Source organism: Canis aureus, chromosome 30, assembly GCF_053574225.1.
Source record: "Canis aureus isolate CA01 chromosome 30, VMU_Caureus_v.1.0, whole genome shotgun sequence".
Classification (NCBI taxonomy): Eukaryota; Metazoa; Chordata; class Mammalia; order Carnivora; family Canidae; genus Canis; species Canis aureus.
Genome location: NC_135640.1, coordinates 37,769,036 through 37,785,454, shown reverse-complemented (window position 1 = coordinate 37,785,454; position 16,419 = coordinate 37,769,036). Strand labels below are relative to the sequence as shown.

General features: G+C 47.4%; 1 protein-coding gene across 2 annotated transcripts in view; it reads right to left on the bottom strand.

Annotated features, from left to right (window-relative positions):
• Nucleotides 1–202: 202 nt before the first annotated feature.
• The window catches only part of ETS2 (ETS proto-oncogene 2, transcription factor), a 20,848-nt gene continuing 4,631 nt past the window's right edge, over nt 203–16,419 (bottom strand). For both annotated transcript variants that reach the window (XM_077879218.1, XM_077879217.1), the window contains exons 2-10: nt 14,706–14,777; nt 12,147–12,258; nt 10,512–10,631; nt 9,976–10,176; nt 8,300–8,383; nt 7,034–7,255; nt 6,135–6,398; nt 3,334–3,452; nt 203–2,493 (exon numbers count right to left, since the gene is read on the bottom strand). In XM_077879218.1, coding sequence (XP_077735344.1) covers nt 2,278–2,493; nt 3,334–3,452; nt 6,135–6,398; nt 7,034–7,255; nt 8,300–8,383; nt 9,976–10,176; nt 10,512–10,631; nt 12,147–12,258; nt 14,706–14,777 — 1,410 coding nt within the window. In that variant the 3' untranslated portion in view covers nt 203–2,277. The remainder of the gene's footprint in view (nt 2,494–3,333; nt 3,453–6,134; nt 6,399–7,033; nt 7,256–8,299; nt 8,384–9,975; nt 10,177–10,511; nt 10,632–12,146; nt 12,259–14,705; nt 14,778–16,419) is intronic.

The window sequence follows — 16,419 nt, the reverse complement described above, 5'->3', positions numbered from 1 at the left end:
CTTAAAGAATTTTTTGATTTAAGGGAACACTTTTTGGGGTCCTTAAGAAAGAGCTATAGTTGGTTGTAGCTTGGTCATGATTTACTAGGTGACCTGTGTGTAAAATTGGCTAAATGGACAGTGGATCAGGGTTCACTATCCTCACTCCACCTCCCCTCCTCCCTGTTGGGGTGGGATGAATGAGGATTCTTACAAGGAAGCATTTATATAAACAAAATACTTTATTATTTGAGAAAGAAAAGGCCAGATTACAAAATCTTTATACTGAAGTCTGTTCGTTACCACACCAAAGGTTTATAATGGGCTTTAGTTTCTGTAACTATTAGGTTGAACCACATGAAACTGCCAACTTTGTAGATAAAAAAAGTCAAATATTGGCAATTTCATGTGGTTCAACCCCATATAAAATGAGCCAATGGCTAAGATTCCCTTTGGCAGCAAGATGTTCCCAGTCACATGTCTGTTGATGTTATAAACAGATGTCTGAGTGATAAACATGTCCTGCTTGAGAAAAACATCCTGTGCTTAGACCCTGGAAATGGTCTCGTGTAGGTACTGAGCAACTGGTCCCCCAGCTCTGGGGTTGCTCTTCTCAGCAGGCCCCGCCACCCAGCTTCTCAGCCTGATTACACAGATGGCCTCTCCTCTAGGGACACCAGCCCCTGCTCCGAGTGCCCTCCCACATTGCAGGTGAAGCCCGTCTGGCTCTGAAACCAGGATGACTTGATCATTTCCAAGCATCCCGAATGCACGCCCACCCAGGGGGCTCCTTCGAAACCACCATGAAAATTCTCCATCGTGAGCAAAACGTTTTTCTCACATCAAATCCTCCAGTGGATTCTCTTTCCCATCTTGCTTGTCCTCTCTCTGCCTCTGGGCATTCTGCATCCACAAAAACAAGAACACGGAGCTGTGGGTACTGTGCATACAGGAGTAGCATCGTGTCCGGACAGCCCACGATTCGCCAGGTGAGCAAGGACAGGACAAGTCGGGTTTTGCTCACGACCTCTCCGTGAAGATCACCCTCCCGCCCCCCACCTGCCCTAGGCTTCAGCTCCCAGTACAATATGTTTAACTTCACACGGGACGCAGATAAAAATAAAGCTTTCTTACAAATTACATTTTTTTCCAGTGAATTACTTCTGCAGTAAAAGTAGCTGCTACATAAATCCCTCCTGCTCTCTGAAAAGGAGCCACATTATTTCCAAAAATAGCATTCTTATTTTAATCATACAGAATAATTTGGGGCGCGGAGGTGGAACCCGGGAAGGAAATGGCTGGTCGGGGAGGTTAGTTGTTGGGGAAACACAGTCGAACTAAAAAATAAAATAAGTTTTGTGTAGAAACGGATTTAAAGGCATGCACGGAAATGGAATACATATGCCATTTGTCAAGAAAAATACTGCTTTATAGCTTTTACATTACAATTAAGGAGAAAGCAGAGGCGAGATGCGCCTCCAGATAATAACATTAAGTGTTTTTATAAAAATTCCCAAATGTACAAAGTCCTTGCCAGATAATAATCTGGGCAAAACAAAACAGAAACAGGGACTGACCCTGTTAGACGTATACCTGTAGGCATATCAAATGTAAATAATACAGACTTTACAACTTCTTCGTCTGGCCTGGCAGACTGTTTGCAAAACGCTGCTGGTGCTCTTGGAAACCGCAGTGAACACCGGACGTCTGCGTTCTCATTTCAAATACATTTGCAGAATTATTTTAAATTACAATATACAGTTCTCGTTAAATAGGACTCTGAGAGGATTCTGACAACAATTATTAGGGTTACAGTCATATATACAAACTAACTTCTGAAATGGCACGACTGTCTCCCTGCGCCCTCCGCCTGGCTGAACCAAAGAGACCACTTCTGCCTTTGTGATTCCTGGCTGCCAAAGGCAAAAAAAAAAAAAAAAAAAAGGCAACAAACAACAACAACAACAACAACAACAAAACGTGTGCCCGAGGCATGCTCGCTCGCTCCTTTGGAGAATATCCAACGGCCTGAAGGTTCCTGCCGCGCGGCCTGCTCGGAGCCAGGACGGCTTCCCAGCGCTTCCTTCTCGGCCATTCTAAGAGCATCATAAATAGTGTGTTCCCGTCAGCAGGCTTTAGAAGTGGGAAACCATGCTGCTTTGGGTGAAAAAGCGCGGTTTCCGAGGAAATAAGGCCACTGCTTCGTGGGGACTTTCCTGGACGCGTGCGATCCCGCCTTTCAGGGTCCTTGGAGCAGTCGGTGGGTTGGGGGGCTGCCGGCGCAGCACAGGGGGGGCCTCAGTCCTCCGTGTCCGGCTGGACGCCCAGGATGGCATGCAGTTCCTCGGGGGTGAACCCCAGCAAGTTCTGGAGGTCGCACACGAAGCGGTACACGTAGCGCTTCCCCGACGTCTTGTGGATGATGTTCTTGTCGTAGTAATAGCGCAAGCCGCGGCTCAGCTTCTCGTAGTTCATCTTGGGCTTGTTTTTCCTCTTTCCCCACCGGCGGGCCACCTGGACGGACACGGGTGGAAAGCGTCCAAATGTGCGATTAAGAGAAAGGGAACGACTTGCTCCCGATGGGGCTTCTCACGCCTGCTGCCCCGAGGGAACCTGAGCACCCCCAGACCACGGCACCTAGGGGTGCAGCCTGTTTTAGCCCACGTGCAGGGCACCGAGTCCCTCGGCTGTTTCTCTGAGGACAGAGGTGGATTCCGGTTGGGAGAGTGAGGGGCCCCCACCCACGGCGCCGGCTGGTGCACCAAGAGCCAAGGTTCACCATCGGCCGGGCCTGACACAAGGGAAATGCTGTGTCCCCCCACCTCCCGGCTTCTGGCTCCAGTCAGCACAGTCAACAGCTGCTGGGTGGGGTTCGGAGCCATGTGACACTCTGCATTCCTCAATGCTTCTGCTTCCCCAGGGAGTCGGGGAGGCGACAGCTTGCCCTCTGCTGCTGCCAGGGACCACAGGCTTCTCGAATGCCGTCCTGGAGGGTCTGCCCTCTGCTTTCTCCTCCAGGGCTTCCAAAGGCCTGAGCTGAGCTGGGCAGAGCTGCACCAGCCAGAGGACCAGCAAGGGCTGCTGGAGGCTCATCCCCACAGTGGGAAAAAGCAAATTTCCCATGGTATATTCGGACGGTCAGGAGACACCCTCAGTTTACCATTTGTGCCTTTTTATCAGACGAGAGAGCAACTCACAGATGCCCGCCCGGTGCCCGTGTGTTCACCCACAGAACACTAGACCCAGCTGTAGCGGTGAACCCTGCCTTGTGCCCAGAGAATTGAATTTATGAGCCCAAAGTGATGAAATCAGGTTTTAAAGCACCGAGACTGACTTCCCAGGCTCTGGCCGTACCTCATCGGGGTCGGCGAGCTTGAACTCCCATCCGTCCCCGGTCCAGCTGATGAACGGCTGGCAGGATTTGTCCGAGAGTAATTCCAGGAGAAACTGCCACAGCTGAATAGGTCCGCTTCCTGGGGGGAGGAGGGGGGATGTGTTATACAGTTTTGTTTTGTTTTTTTTTTATAAAATATTTTGTTTACTTATTCATGAGAGTCACACACACAGAGGTAGAGACACAGGCAGAGGGAGAAGCAGGCTCCATGCAGGGAGCCCGATGTGGGACTCGATCCCAGGACCCCAGGATCACGACCTGAGCCCAAGGCAGGTGCTCAACTGCTGAGCCACCCAGGCTTCCCTGTTACATGTTTTTTTTTTTTTTTTTCGCTTTAAAGTATGGCAATGGGGATCCCTGGGTGGCTCAGCGGTTTAGCGCCGCCTTTGGCCCAGAGCATGATCCTGGGGTCCCGGGATTGGGTCCCACATCGGGCTCCTGGCAGGAAACCTGCTTTTCCCTCTGCCTGTGTCTCTGCCTCTCTCTCTCTCTCTATCATAAATAAATAAAATCTTTAAAAAAATAAAAAATATAAAGTACAGCAAGGCTTTAGTCCTTCTGATGAAATAGGCTCACTGAGGAACGTGAGGCCCAACTCTGGGCAGGGTGCCAAGTGAAGGCACAACTCCAAGTGTGGTGGCAGCGCTGAATGCTTGAATGGCATGAGGCTAGACCCCCAATGTGGGGTCTTCCTCCCCGCCTCCCACTCCTGGAAAGGGGAGCACTACGCCCTCAGTTGCTGAGTTGGGTCTTTCTGGAAGAAAATTCCAACTCTGGACATCAAGATTCCTCATCTTGGGGGCACCTGTGTGGCTGGCTGGGTCTGTAGAGCATGTGACTCTCAATGTCAGGCTTATGAGTTTGAGCCCCACGCTGGGTGTCAAGATGACTTAAAAATAAAATCTTTTTTTTTTTAAAGACTTTATTTTTTATTTATTAGAGACACAGAGAGCGAGAGAGAGAGGCAAAGACACAGGCAGAGGGAGAGGCAGGCTCCACGCAGGGAGCCCGACATGGGACTCGATCCCGGGTCTCCAGGATCACGCCCTGGGCTGAAGGCAGGTGCTAAACCACTGAGCCACCAGAGCTGCCCAAAAATAAAATCTTAAAAAAAAAAAAAAAAAATCCTCATGCTTTTTAATTGTTCCTTATGTCATAAGTTTCAGGGTTCATTTCTAGAACCACCCAGCGGGACAGGCTAAAGGGGCATTTCACCACAGAATGAGGCATGTCCCTGGAATCCTAGGCTACAGCCTTCCTGCCCAGTGATGGTGGGTAAATTGCTTAATCCAAGACTCAGTTTACTCAACAGCTGCTTGGACATTTGGGGTTGTCTCCATGGCCTCACCGGCTCTGTGAGGTATGCTTTGCTTCTCATATACTCTTTGTGGATTAATATTTAGAACCACCAACTTGTGACGAGAGCATTGCTGTAACTATTTTAAAGATGAGGCACAGCTCAGAGGCAAGGTGCCTTGCCCCAGACCACACACTCATCAAACAGCTCTTCCTCAAGACCCAACGGCCACCAGCAAGAAGGCTCTAAAGCACCAAGGACGGGAGTTCCGGGACCAGAGGTAACTGGGTTACTGGTGTGACCATGGAGCACGATCTACCCTGAGCCAACTGTCCCATCTGAAAAACAGGTTAATACCCCCACCTGCACTGGACACGTCCCAAGGACAACCAACCATATATATGCCTCATTAACCACATAAAGCTGAGAGTCAACAAGTGGTAACTAATATTAAAGTGAAAAACACCAAGGGGCGCCTGGGTGGCTCAGTTGGCTGAGCGCCGGACTCTGGATTTTGGCTCAGGTCATGATCTCAGGGTTGTGAGATCGAGCCCTGTGTTGAGATCCCCGCCCAGAGAGGAATTCTGCTTAGGATTCCCTCTCTCCTTCTGCCCCTTTGCTCCCCACCTCCCACTGGTGTATGCCTGCACACTTCTCTCTCTCTCTCAAAATAAATAAATGCATTCATTGAATAAATAAAAAAAAAAAAAGAAAAGAGAAAGACCTCAACGCTACAGCTGTTTATTTTCTTATCAAGCTCACTCCCGTGCATGTTTGGAATGACAGAAAAGGAAAAAAATGGATGCTTCTGTATTCTTAGTTTAACCTACTATTTTAAGTAGGCACTTTTTTAAATCTAGTCGCTCCATATGGTCAAAATATGAAAAAAAAAAAAACACATTTAAGGACCCATGAAGCATTTTAAAAAAAAAAATCTTGGTATTTTTGCTAAAGTACTGGAAATATTTGGTTCTAAAAGCAGCCTTAATATTTGTCCCTTGCCGAAAATAGCTCTCGCCCAAATCTTAAAAATAAGATGGATTTTAGCAGCAAAAGCAAAGGTAAACAGTCCCTGTGTTATTTGAGGCTGGCTCAATAACAATAACGTCCCTCCCTGGGCCAGTTTACATTCTTCGGGATTCCTGGAGTGGGTGAGTCAGAGCCAAAGCCTCCAGAGGCCCATGTCCCCTGCACGGCCGCCGCCCCCTCCTCTGCAGGCTGGTCGAGCACAGCCCAGGTGACGGAGTGGCCCATGGACGTCATCCACGCTGCTGAGCCGTGCACACGACAGCTCCTGAGAGCTTGGCCTCTACAAAATTCAGGGACACAGCCTGCCTGATCTGGGACGACAGCCACGCATGAAATGTGCGATGCAGATGCAATGTGCGCCATCCAGAAACACCCCGGCGGAACACGGCGGGGGCCCAGGGGAGGAGGCGGGGACAGCCCAGGTGACACACTCACCTGTGAAGCCAGCCAGCACTGCCGCAGGTATAACCGGTTTGCCCTGCTCCACCGGGTCGCTCCTCTCCTGGATGTAGTCCTTGAAGGACATGGTCGGCTTATTGAGGCACAGGGATTGGCTGCAGTCATCCTCGAAGCTCTCGAAGGACGGCACTCGCTGCACGTCCAGCAGCGACGACTGGCTGTTCCAGGACTGCAGCAGGGAGTCCGAGCTCTCGAAGCTGTCCGCGCCGTTCTCAGGGGAGTCGCGGTCCCGGGGCTTCCCTGGCAAAGACAACCGGGCACCAAGGCTTGAGCCCTTGGGGACGGTGGACTGTCCAGTGCTCCCGAATGGTGAGGGCCCGTGGGCCAGTCTGGGGTTCACGCCAGCCACCCCCACCCCACCCCACCGACAGCCTGCTGGTGCAGAGCCCCGGACTTCTCAAGAGCACTTGTCCCCTATACGCCCTATACAACCACGTCCTCCACCAGCGGCAGCAAGTGCACCTCACAGAATGGAATATTATACAGCAATGAAAAAAGAAAGCCCGCCTGCCCCATCCAACGGCGTGGCAGGTCTCAGGCATAGTGAGCAAATGACAAACATGAAAGAAAGCATAATGCTATGGTTCCATTTCTATCAAGCTCCAGGACAGGAAAAACTAACCTATAATGACAAAAATCAAGCCAGTGGTTGCCTCTTGGTTGGGGGGTGGGGGGGATGCTTCTGACTGCAGGAATGTCCTGTTTCTGCATGGTCTCCCCAAATATCCCACTGGGTGGAGGGATCCAGCCGCGAGCAGGCTCCGTACAGTCGGGCCCGGAGCCTGCGACCCGGAGGGAGTCGATGCGTGCTGAGCAAGCCTGTCACCCGCGGTGGTGACACTGCGGAGCCCTCGGCACACGGGGATCGCACTTACCAGAACCGCCAGCGAGCACGTTCAAGTTGCCGCTCGCGAAGTCCTGGCCGACCGGGCAGTAGTTGACGCTGACGGTGCTGAGCCGGGACTTGGAGAGCATCTGGAACTCCTGCTCAGAGCCGAGCGCGCCGGGTGCCGCCGAGGGTGCGCACACGTCCAGGAGGCCGCCTTTAGGGTAATTCTGCGTCTGCACCCCATACGTTGCTTGTTCCACACCAAAGCCTGGGATGGGACAGTCGGAAGGCAGAGCTATTAGGTGGAGTGACAGGGTCACCGGAGACCCTCCATGCCCTTGAGCCGAATCAAATGCAACCGGTTCTGTAGGGTCTAACCCTCCCCGAGACCACGGTGGAAAGGAGGCTTTGGCAGGTGGCCATTCATGCTGTCAGCCCACAAGCCCTTCCCCAACGCGCCTGCTGCCTCTGGACCAAGACGTGACCCTCCTTGAGGTTAACATTTCTCCGGCTCTAGTGCATCAAATGCTTTATGTGACTCTCAGGATGGCAGAGGCTCTTTCACTTCCAGGGGAAGTGAGGCTCGGAGAGCCTGAGTGATCTGCCACCCAGTATGTGACTTGTAGGGGAACATCCCCTCCCTCTGCTGGCGGGGGCCGCCCAGAGCCTACACTCATCAGTGTCAGTGACCAGAAGGCCTGAATTCCATGCCACTTCTTTAAGCTCCAAAGATCAGAGCAAATTTAGAATTGCTTTCTACATGCTTCCTGTGCCTGGCACCTCTTATCTATCCTTCGAGCTCTGACCACAGCCATCAGATGCTCACTTCGCTCCGCCCCGTGCTCCGGGAACTGCCTTAGAGAGCACTGGCCAGTGCAAAGACAATGCCAGCCACGTAGGCCATGTTAAATTTCCTAATAGCCATAGGAACAAGGTAGAGAGAAACAGGTGAAAATTAATTATAATATTTTAATATTTAACCTGACTCAGTGTCACCAATGATCATTTTACATGTAATCAATCTCTTAAAAATTATTAAGGAGGCATTTTACATTCTTCGTTCCACTGAGCCTTTCGGAGCCATTGTATTCTTATCCCACGTCTAGGTGTGGACCAGCCGCGTTTCCAGCAGCTCAGCAGCCACATGTGGCCACCCCACGGGACAGCACAGGCCTAGATCGTGCCTTCAGACCTCCTGCTAGGGAGTCCAAATTTATTTTTATTTTATTTATTTGGGGGAGGCGGTTAGGAACCCAAATTTAATAGGAAAAGCTAAAAGCAAGGTCTTCAGGGCAGAACTGATTGGACTGACCTAGTGAATTGCTATTAATCCAATGAGGGACTGAGTTGAGGTGTGAATTTTCTTCATACTGATCTTCCGTCTTTTCTTGGTTTTCTGAAAAAACAGACGGGAGAGGTAGGATTACAAATCAAAGTTAAAAACTACGCACAGAAAAAAAAAAGTGTATTTCTAAATGACTGCTGTCTGGTTATTTTAGAAAACCTGAATGCATTTACGCTTCACATTTAAACTGATGGTATTCGGTGTCATTCGGTCTGTTTTTTTGTTTTTTGTTTTTGTTTTTGTTTTTGTTTTTAATTTGGTCTTTTTCAAAAACTAGAGACGGCAATGAATTTTTAATAGCCAGAGGACGTTTTCCAAAATGAATGCGGACACTGGCCACGTGAAATGTTCTACTGCATAATCTTAAATATCTAGAGTGTGAATTTAATTCATCCATGCCATCAATAGGTAGTTAAATATTTATGAAGCGCCACCTGTCCCAGGGGCTGGGAGTACAGGGGGTTAGTAAAGCAGATCCAGTTCCTGCCAGATACAAGGGTTCGTGGCTTCAAACCCTACAGAGCTGTGGGGCTATCAAGGGGGGACCACAGTGCCCCAGACCTTGGAAATGGAAAAATTATTAGCATTCTCTGTGTGTGCTGACTTCCCACAAACACACGGAACCACACACACCCACACATCCTGGTCCACAGACCTACGCCCGGAGTAATGGCAAAACGGGCCCAACCTGCCAGTGAACAGACCCATCAGAAACCTGTCAAATCAGACTTGTCCAAGTTTAGGGAGAATTTGGGAGTCTCCAAAAATAAGTTTCCATGGGCCTCAAAAGGCACTGCTGAAAAGAGAAGGGGATTGAAGCCTTCTCAAGTCTTTTAAAGATTCTGAGTCTGTAAAAGGTGTTGAAACTCGGGGTTTAAAATCAAGTGAACAAGGACTACTACGGCCCTGAACTCCACCAATGCACTAATTGTCTTATATTTTTAACCTAGTCCCTCACTAGAATTTTTTTTTTTCTTTTTAACTGGATGTATTTTTAACATTGCTCTCGACACTCTCCTAAGGCTTACACCAAGACTTTCTATACGATGAGAGTGCTTTTGTTCCGTGGCCAGTTTCTGTATAATGTGTCAGCGTATAAATATGTGTCAATTACTTCTGCGTTTGTTTAAATATCTAAAACCCAAACAAATTCATGTTGTCAGATTCCTTTTGGTCTCAGGAAAATTTACTCTAAAATTCACGGAGTTTTTTTTTTTTTTTTTTTAATTCACGGAGTTTGAATAAAGGCTCCCTTTCATTGAGGCTGACTTACTTCTCTGGGTTCGATAAGGTGAGCCACAAAACACGGGATGACTTCTTGCTGGCCTCCATATCTGAGCCAACACGCACTCCTCTGACACATGCCATCTGACCACCGTCAACAAGTGAGTGACTAAGGTTACTGCCTTGTGGCTATACTTGATGCTACACACACACACACACACACACACACTTCTGTGGATTAAAAACCCATAATCACTGCCACATATTTGACTCACTCTGGTGGCATTTTCAAGCAATTTACTCTACATTATTTGAAACCCTGACTTAGTAGGATCACAGAGCACTGATTCCCCCCATCACCCTTCCCCCACCATGGCTTTCCCCAAGGGGGAGGAGCCCCGTCAGTCACTCAGCTGAACCTTTGATCATCTGCTCCAGATGCTCCCAGAGAATGTCGCCCACAAAATCAGGTGCCAGCTCCAGAAAACGCTCCTTGCCCAGGTTACACAACACCTGGCCGTTCATGCCGAACCTCTGGAGGTTCACGTTCACCAGGCTGAACTCGTTGATGGCCCAGAGAAGCCACTGGCACACCTGCTGCTCGGTCCACAGCCAGGGGTCTGCAGGGGAGGGAAGAAAAAGTCAGAACACACACAGGGAGAAAATGTGGAGGGAGACAAGGAGACCAGAATCACTCCTGATCCAGATGCGTACCAGAGACCCGCCCACGGAGCAAGCCACCCAGCTAAATTCTAAGACACTAATCGTGATGAATTAAGCATTCGGTTAACTGGGCCAGAATAAAAAGTGGCTCAGGTTAACCACATCCCTGCCACCCTGCAAGATGCCCTAACAAAGCTGAAAAAAAAAAAAGTCATCTCAAGCAACTGTGGTAAGAGTTGTTGTTCTAGTACAACATAGACTCAGAGAAAGGACTCGAAAAACTGGCACTTACTCTTTGGGATGCCAAGGCGGCGCTGCTCCTTCTTGAAGCCGCTGAAGGTAGCTTTTAAGGCTTGACTCATTACAGCCTTGCTGCACGGAGTTAACAGAGGCAATTCACAGTTGGTTGAATCTAGAAAAAGAAACCCATGGGGACATGAGGACTTCAAGCTGGGAATACCAGATAGAGAATTTAGGGGAGAAATCTTAGTTCTCAGCAAGAACAACTGCAGTCTCCAACCTTGACGTAATTCCTTAAAGGAGTATAAATATTAACAAAAATTTGAGGGAGGGGACAGGAATTGAAAATATATTATTATCTTAAAAAAACATCTAAAATAAAACTCAAGTTTTATTTTATTTTGCAAATCATTTTGCAGAACTTCATAAAACAATCCCCCTTAGCTGAAATTTCTATCTAAATCTCCTTTAACATCTTTAGACAAGAAAGAAAGTACGCGGTTTTGGTCAAAAGTTTTAAGGGATGCAAATGCACCCTAAGTGATTTTCATTACACTAAGCAGCGGGCAAAGGGACTTCTGACACACCTGCAATTTTTTTTTAAGGAAAGGGAATTATTATTATTTTTAGATTATTTATTTATTCATGAGAGACGCAGAGAGAGAGAGAGGCAAAGACGGAGGCAGAGGGAGAAGCAGGCTCCATGCAGGGAGCCCAACGTGGGACTCGATTCCAGGACTCCAGGATCACACTCTGGGCCAAAGGCAGGCACTAAACCGCTGAGCCACCCAGGGATCCCCACACCTGCAATTTTTAATGAAAAACAATCTTCTCTGGATTCGCTCAGCAATTTCAAGAATGATAAATGACTGGCACATGATGGCATGCTTATGCAAGCATGTGTTTTAATTAGTTTTCGGGGCTATATCTTCTAGCACCTACTTCGTATGACAAAGTAATCTCTGGAATGTTTCCAAGTAACAACACTATCACAGTAATTGTGCAGGCATTATCTGACTGCTATCCGTTTAAAAAATAATAAACAACAACATTAAGAACTACAGACATAGGACGCCAGGGTGGCTCAGTGGTTGAGCATCAGCATTTGGCTCAGGTTTTGATCCCGGGGTGCTTGATCCCACATCAAGCTCCCTGCAGGGAGCCTGCTTCTCCCTCTGCCTGTGTCTCTGCCTCTGTCTCTCTCATGAATAAATAAATAAAATCTTAAAAAAAAAAACCTACAAAAGTAAATGCAGATGGGCAAATATTAGCAAGTATAATTTGTTGCCCCAAGACTCCAGAGGGGGATGATCTAACAGATGATAAGACCCCAGAATGAGAAGCTGGAGTGCACTTTAATGGTCTGCTTTGCAGGTCCCCCTGGGAGATGGAGCCCCGGCTTGCTACAGTGATGAAAACATCCCACTGAAAATCTCAGGGGCTCCCCTGCAGTTTGCTACCAGCAAGGCATTTGCTCTCACCAGGGTGCGTCTGGCAGCAGATGACATTAGAACCAACAGGCTCATAAAGAAGGAAAACTGTCTTCTCCCAGGCCCAGAGCCACCATCCGACTTCTCATACCAAAGATTCAAGACACCAACCTTTGTCGCTTTACCAACTGTCATCTTTTTATTAACTGAACTACCGGAAACCATGCACAGTTTGTCAAGTCTGAGTAACAAATTACCATGAGAAATTGAATCCAAGCCTGTCGGCACTTCTTGCAGTGTTTGCTCTTCATTTAGAGAGGGGAAAATAGCAAACAGGGACCCATCAAAGGTGTCAAAAGCTGGCTGGCGCTGCAAAACAGATGGAGGAGAAAACTGAAATTAATCTTTAAACTCATTTAATTACCTGTTTTAAAAGGGGTCGTCCATGAGCGATCTTACTTATGCACCCTGATGAAACTGGCAAATATAAAGCCATCAAAGGAACTGACCAGTCAGTGCTCTGATCAGACGTCTACACAGTCCAAATTTTACTCTGGATCATTGCATTGACCTCACGGAGTCGGAAGGACTGGAAATTTATTTTGAATGGCCTAATGAATTTCAATTAATAAAATAAGTAAACAAACCTAAAAATAACAGAGTTTGGAACAACAGTGCTGCGTGGGACTTAGAGACCACCTGGTCCAAACACCCGGCCCCTCAGCCACATCAGAGGGAAACTGAGTCAGACCCTCAGCAGGACAGTTTTAGCTCATTGCAGTTAAAGCAGAGGCAGACGAGTGAGTGAGATTTGGAAAACAGTGAGATAAATTATTTGTGGAAGCATTTATTTTTGTTTAACCGTGGCATGCTTTAATTGAAACTAGATTTTTTTTTCCCCTCACCAATTCCAAAGGTTCAGAAGACCGTAAAACATTCCTCATGGTTTAATTTTATAAAAGTAAAGGTGTTGAAAGGACCCCTGGCTCCCCATCATTAACTAAGGGGAAAGATTTCTAAAGGAAAAAAAAAAGTTTCAAGTTAAAGTCTTTACAGCTTAGGGGGACAAAGTGGACAGGGACACAGGGAAAGATAAGCCCCACAGTGTGTTGATCTCGTCTAAAATTTATGAAAGAAAAGATAGCCTTTAAATGTAAGACCTGTTTATAAGTAACAGATGAAGTCTTGATTCATTGCTGCCTGACTTGCTGAGGAACAACGTAAAAGATGGGTATATTTTTCCAACATACACTGGAAAGCCCATGTTATGTGTAATACATGACCCATCTGTTGAGTCATCAATTAAAAAAAATGTGCAACACATTTACAAATAAAATCGGTTTGTGTGCTTTCTTCTTAGAAATGCAGAACAATGAATGACGCATTACGTAAGAAGGCAGGCAGCACAAGTTGGAACTCAGCCGAAAACACTCAAGACAATCCTGTCCCAATGATGTTGAAGCCCAGCAGCCCCCTCCTCCTCCCCGACCCAAGCCCAAGACAATAATGCTCGACAGCCAAAACCTTAAGGGAAAAAACAATCAAGTTCGAAATCCACATCCAGATTTATAAACTAACTTCAGGGATAATTTTGGTGAAACAGCCAATTGATTTTTTAAATTCCCACTAGTGTTTCCCCCAGGTGACCAAGAAATGCCTCTCCTTTCCTGACTGGAAGTTCTTTTTTTAAAATCAGGAAGCCAAAAGACAATACAAATTCGCACTGAGTATTTCAACACATCAATTTCAGCAACTACTGTTTCTTCTCCAAACCCAGAAATCACATGGGCATCATCAAGTTCTTTTTAACTTATAGAAGGAAGAATTTCTCTTTCCAGGGGTGTGGTTACAAACTCAATACCACAATTTCTTGTACAGTTTGTGCCATGCTGAAAACATCTGACCAAATCAAACCAGAAAACTCATTGGCTTGAAGTTTCGTGACCTTCGTGACACTCTAGAGGAGCCTGTGCCCATTTTTGGCTCCTTGGGCTCTCCCAGACAAACAACCTCAAAAGGACTTAACAAAGGAAAATATAACACGCCAGGGATACATCAGTGTAAGAGCTTGGAGGGGACCAGTCTAAAATCACTGCTCCAAAACCCGTTTACTACAGGATGCTAAGAAAACAATCAAATCTCGCTGTCACATTTGGAGAAAGCCAATGGGAAATGATCTGTTCGTGCTACTCAAGAACATTCCCAAAAGGATTGAGACAGAAGCTACATGAGATTTGGTTATTATGCACCAGAAAAGGTTCCTTTATCTTTCATCTGTGCTTTGGTTTATGCCAATAGGCACACTGGTTCACTGGTTCTCTGTGGCAGTGAGGACAGGCTGCCTGCAGCCCTGGGGTCACTGCCTCTTCTGAAGGAAGAAGCCTTCACAGTGGGGCTGGTCTTCTTCCTCTCAGCTCTTTTCTTTCTAGTTCTTTAAGAACCAACCCCTCGCCCCTGGGGAAACTCACGAGTGAGCAGTAGAGAGACAGCTTCTCCAGCTCTGCCCTATGGAGAATCATAGGATTTTTCACCTGCTAGAAGTCTCAGAAATAAAACCACAAAGGCCTCACCATCTGCAAATTAAATGGTTTCATATCTTGGAAGACAAGTAGAACGAGCATCAGGAGACCCATTTTATAGACTAGAAAACTGAGGCCCAGAGAGATTAAGCAAACAATCCAGAGTCACACAGCCCGTAAATTAAAAGGCTGGGGCTAGAGCCAATCTTTTAGGACCTAGCATATTATTTTTTTCTCCCAGAGATGGAGTTTTCCTATATTTTAAAAAAACATATCAGTTAAGATTTGCTCACTTACCTTGAGTGTCCCTCTGTAACTGTTAGATACAGGGGCCACCTGGTCCATGTTCTTGATTCCAAAGTCATTCATCTTTAAGAAAAAAAGAAAGAAAAAGGAAAAGACATAAAGAAAGAGTCACGGGGGCAGCAAAGCATGCACATTTTTAAGAAGTACTGGCTGCGTCAACCCTAATTCTGGTGGAGTCTGTCAAGTTCTACAGCAAGACAGGTCATTCAAAACTGAATGCCAGTTCTTACTCAAAAGGCCCAGCTTGCAAAGGGCATGCTATTCAAGTAATTAAATAATCATGCCGATTCTCTACTGAATTCCACTTAGATATGAAGCACACACATAAAGTCACTTTCTGGCTGGCTGGTCAGGGCCTCCCAAGGGAGCCAGGCTAGGGGGGCTGAGCAAGGAGGACCCCATCTTTCCATCACAGGAGTGGGCCGAGCTGCTTTTCACTGCCATGTCCACGGTCTGCTCAGAGCGTAGGACCTCAGTGCGGGTGGCGGGTGCCAGGAAGGCACAGGCCACTCCTGTCTGCTGGGGAAAAGCGAGGAGGGGAGGCAGTCAGCTCAACCTGGGAACTCCTGGTGGATCCAGATACCCAGCTCCGGGTCAGCATGCTGGAAAGAGCCTTCGAGGCCCTAACCCCTCCCTAAGCTGTGAGGAAACATTCCCAGGAAGGACATAAAAGGTTCCCAGAACCACTGCTTCAGACCAAACCCCCTGCATTGTCCCAGATCCTCCTGTGTTCACTGCACACACTCCAGATGTGTCCGATGTGTGTGTTGCTCAGCTGTGCGTCTCCTCGAGGGGGAAGTAATGCCGATCATGGATCGGTCTCACTTGCTCAGTATAGGCCTATACTACACAGACCTGAGCTGACCAGCGTGGTAGCCACCAGCCTCCTGTGGCTAGGCCCACGGCTAGGATGGGCTGAGAGGAGCTCCGCATGTAAAAGCCACAAGATTTCAAAGATTTGGTAGAAAAAAAGTATCTCAGTAACGAGACTTTCTATTTACTGCATGTTAATGTAATATTCTGAATGTATTCAGTTAATTGAAATATATTGCAATTAACTTCACTTACTTTACCATATCTAATGGGCTCTTGGAAATTTTATAGTTACTTCTGTGGCTTGCAAGTGGACAGTGCTGTACGCTGAAAACTTAACTTGGAGCCCTAACATGTGGCTGGCTGGGTAAGTTCTATATTAATAAGGAAGAAAGGCACCAAGATAACGCCACCAGAGTGGCATATAAAAATAGAGAGCAACTAAAACTAAAACTCATTTTTCAAAGGGGCTGGGTTAGCATCAATAATAGTAACCTTTACCCCATGGGGCAAGCCTCGCCCCGTGTCCCCCACCCCCCAACTCCAGCTTCCTGGCTTTGGAACTGAATGAAGGTCTAGAGGAAGCTTTACAGGGTCCCCCTAATTGTTCTCCCCCATGATCTCCCCTGGGTGCTGCCACCTGTTACAACCAGAAATTTCGAGCAATTAAAACATTGTGCAATTGACAGCGCTTACTGGAGGTGGCAAGTAGGCCATTTCCCCGTGACTACTTCGAGTTTGTACTTTGTTTTCTCTTTATGATCAACGTTATGGCTAAACCAGACCTCCCAACTACTACTACTACACACACACACACCCCTGGCTAGAGAGGCAGCGTGGGAGGAGAGTCTACGCCACAGAGCAAGCAAGAGGCGCTGGGGAAGGTTGTTAA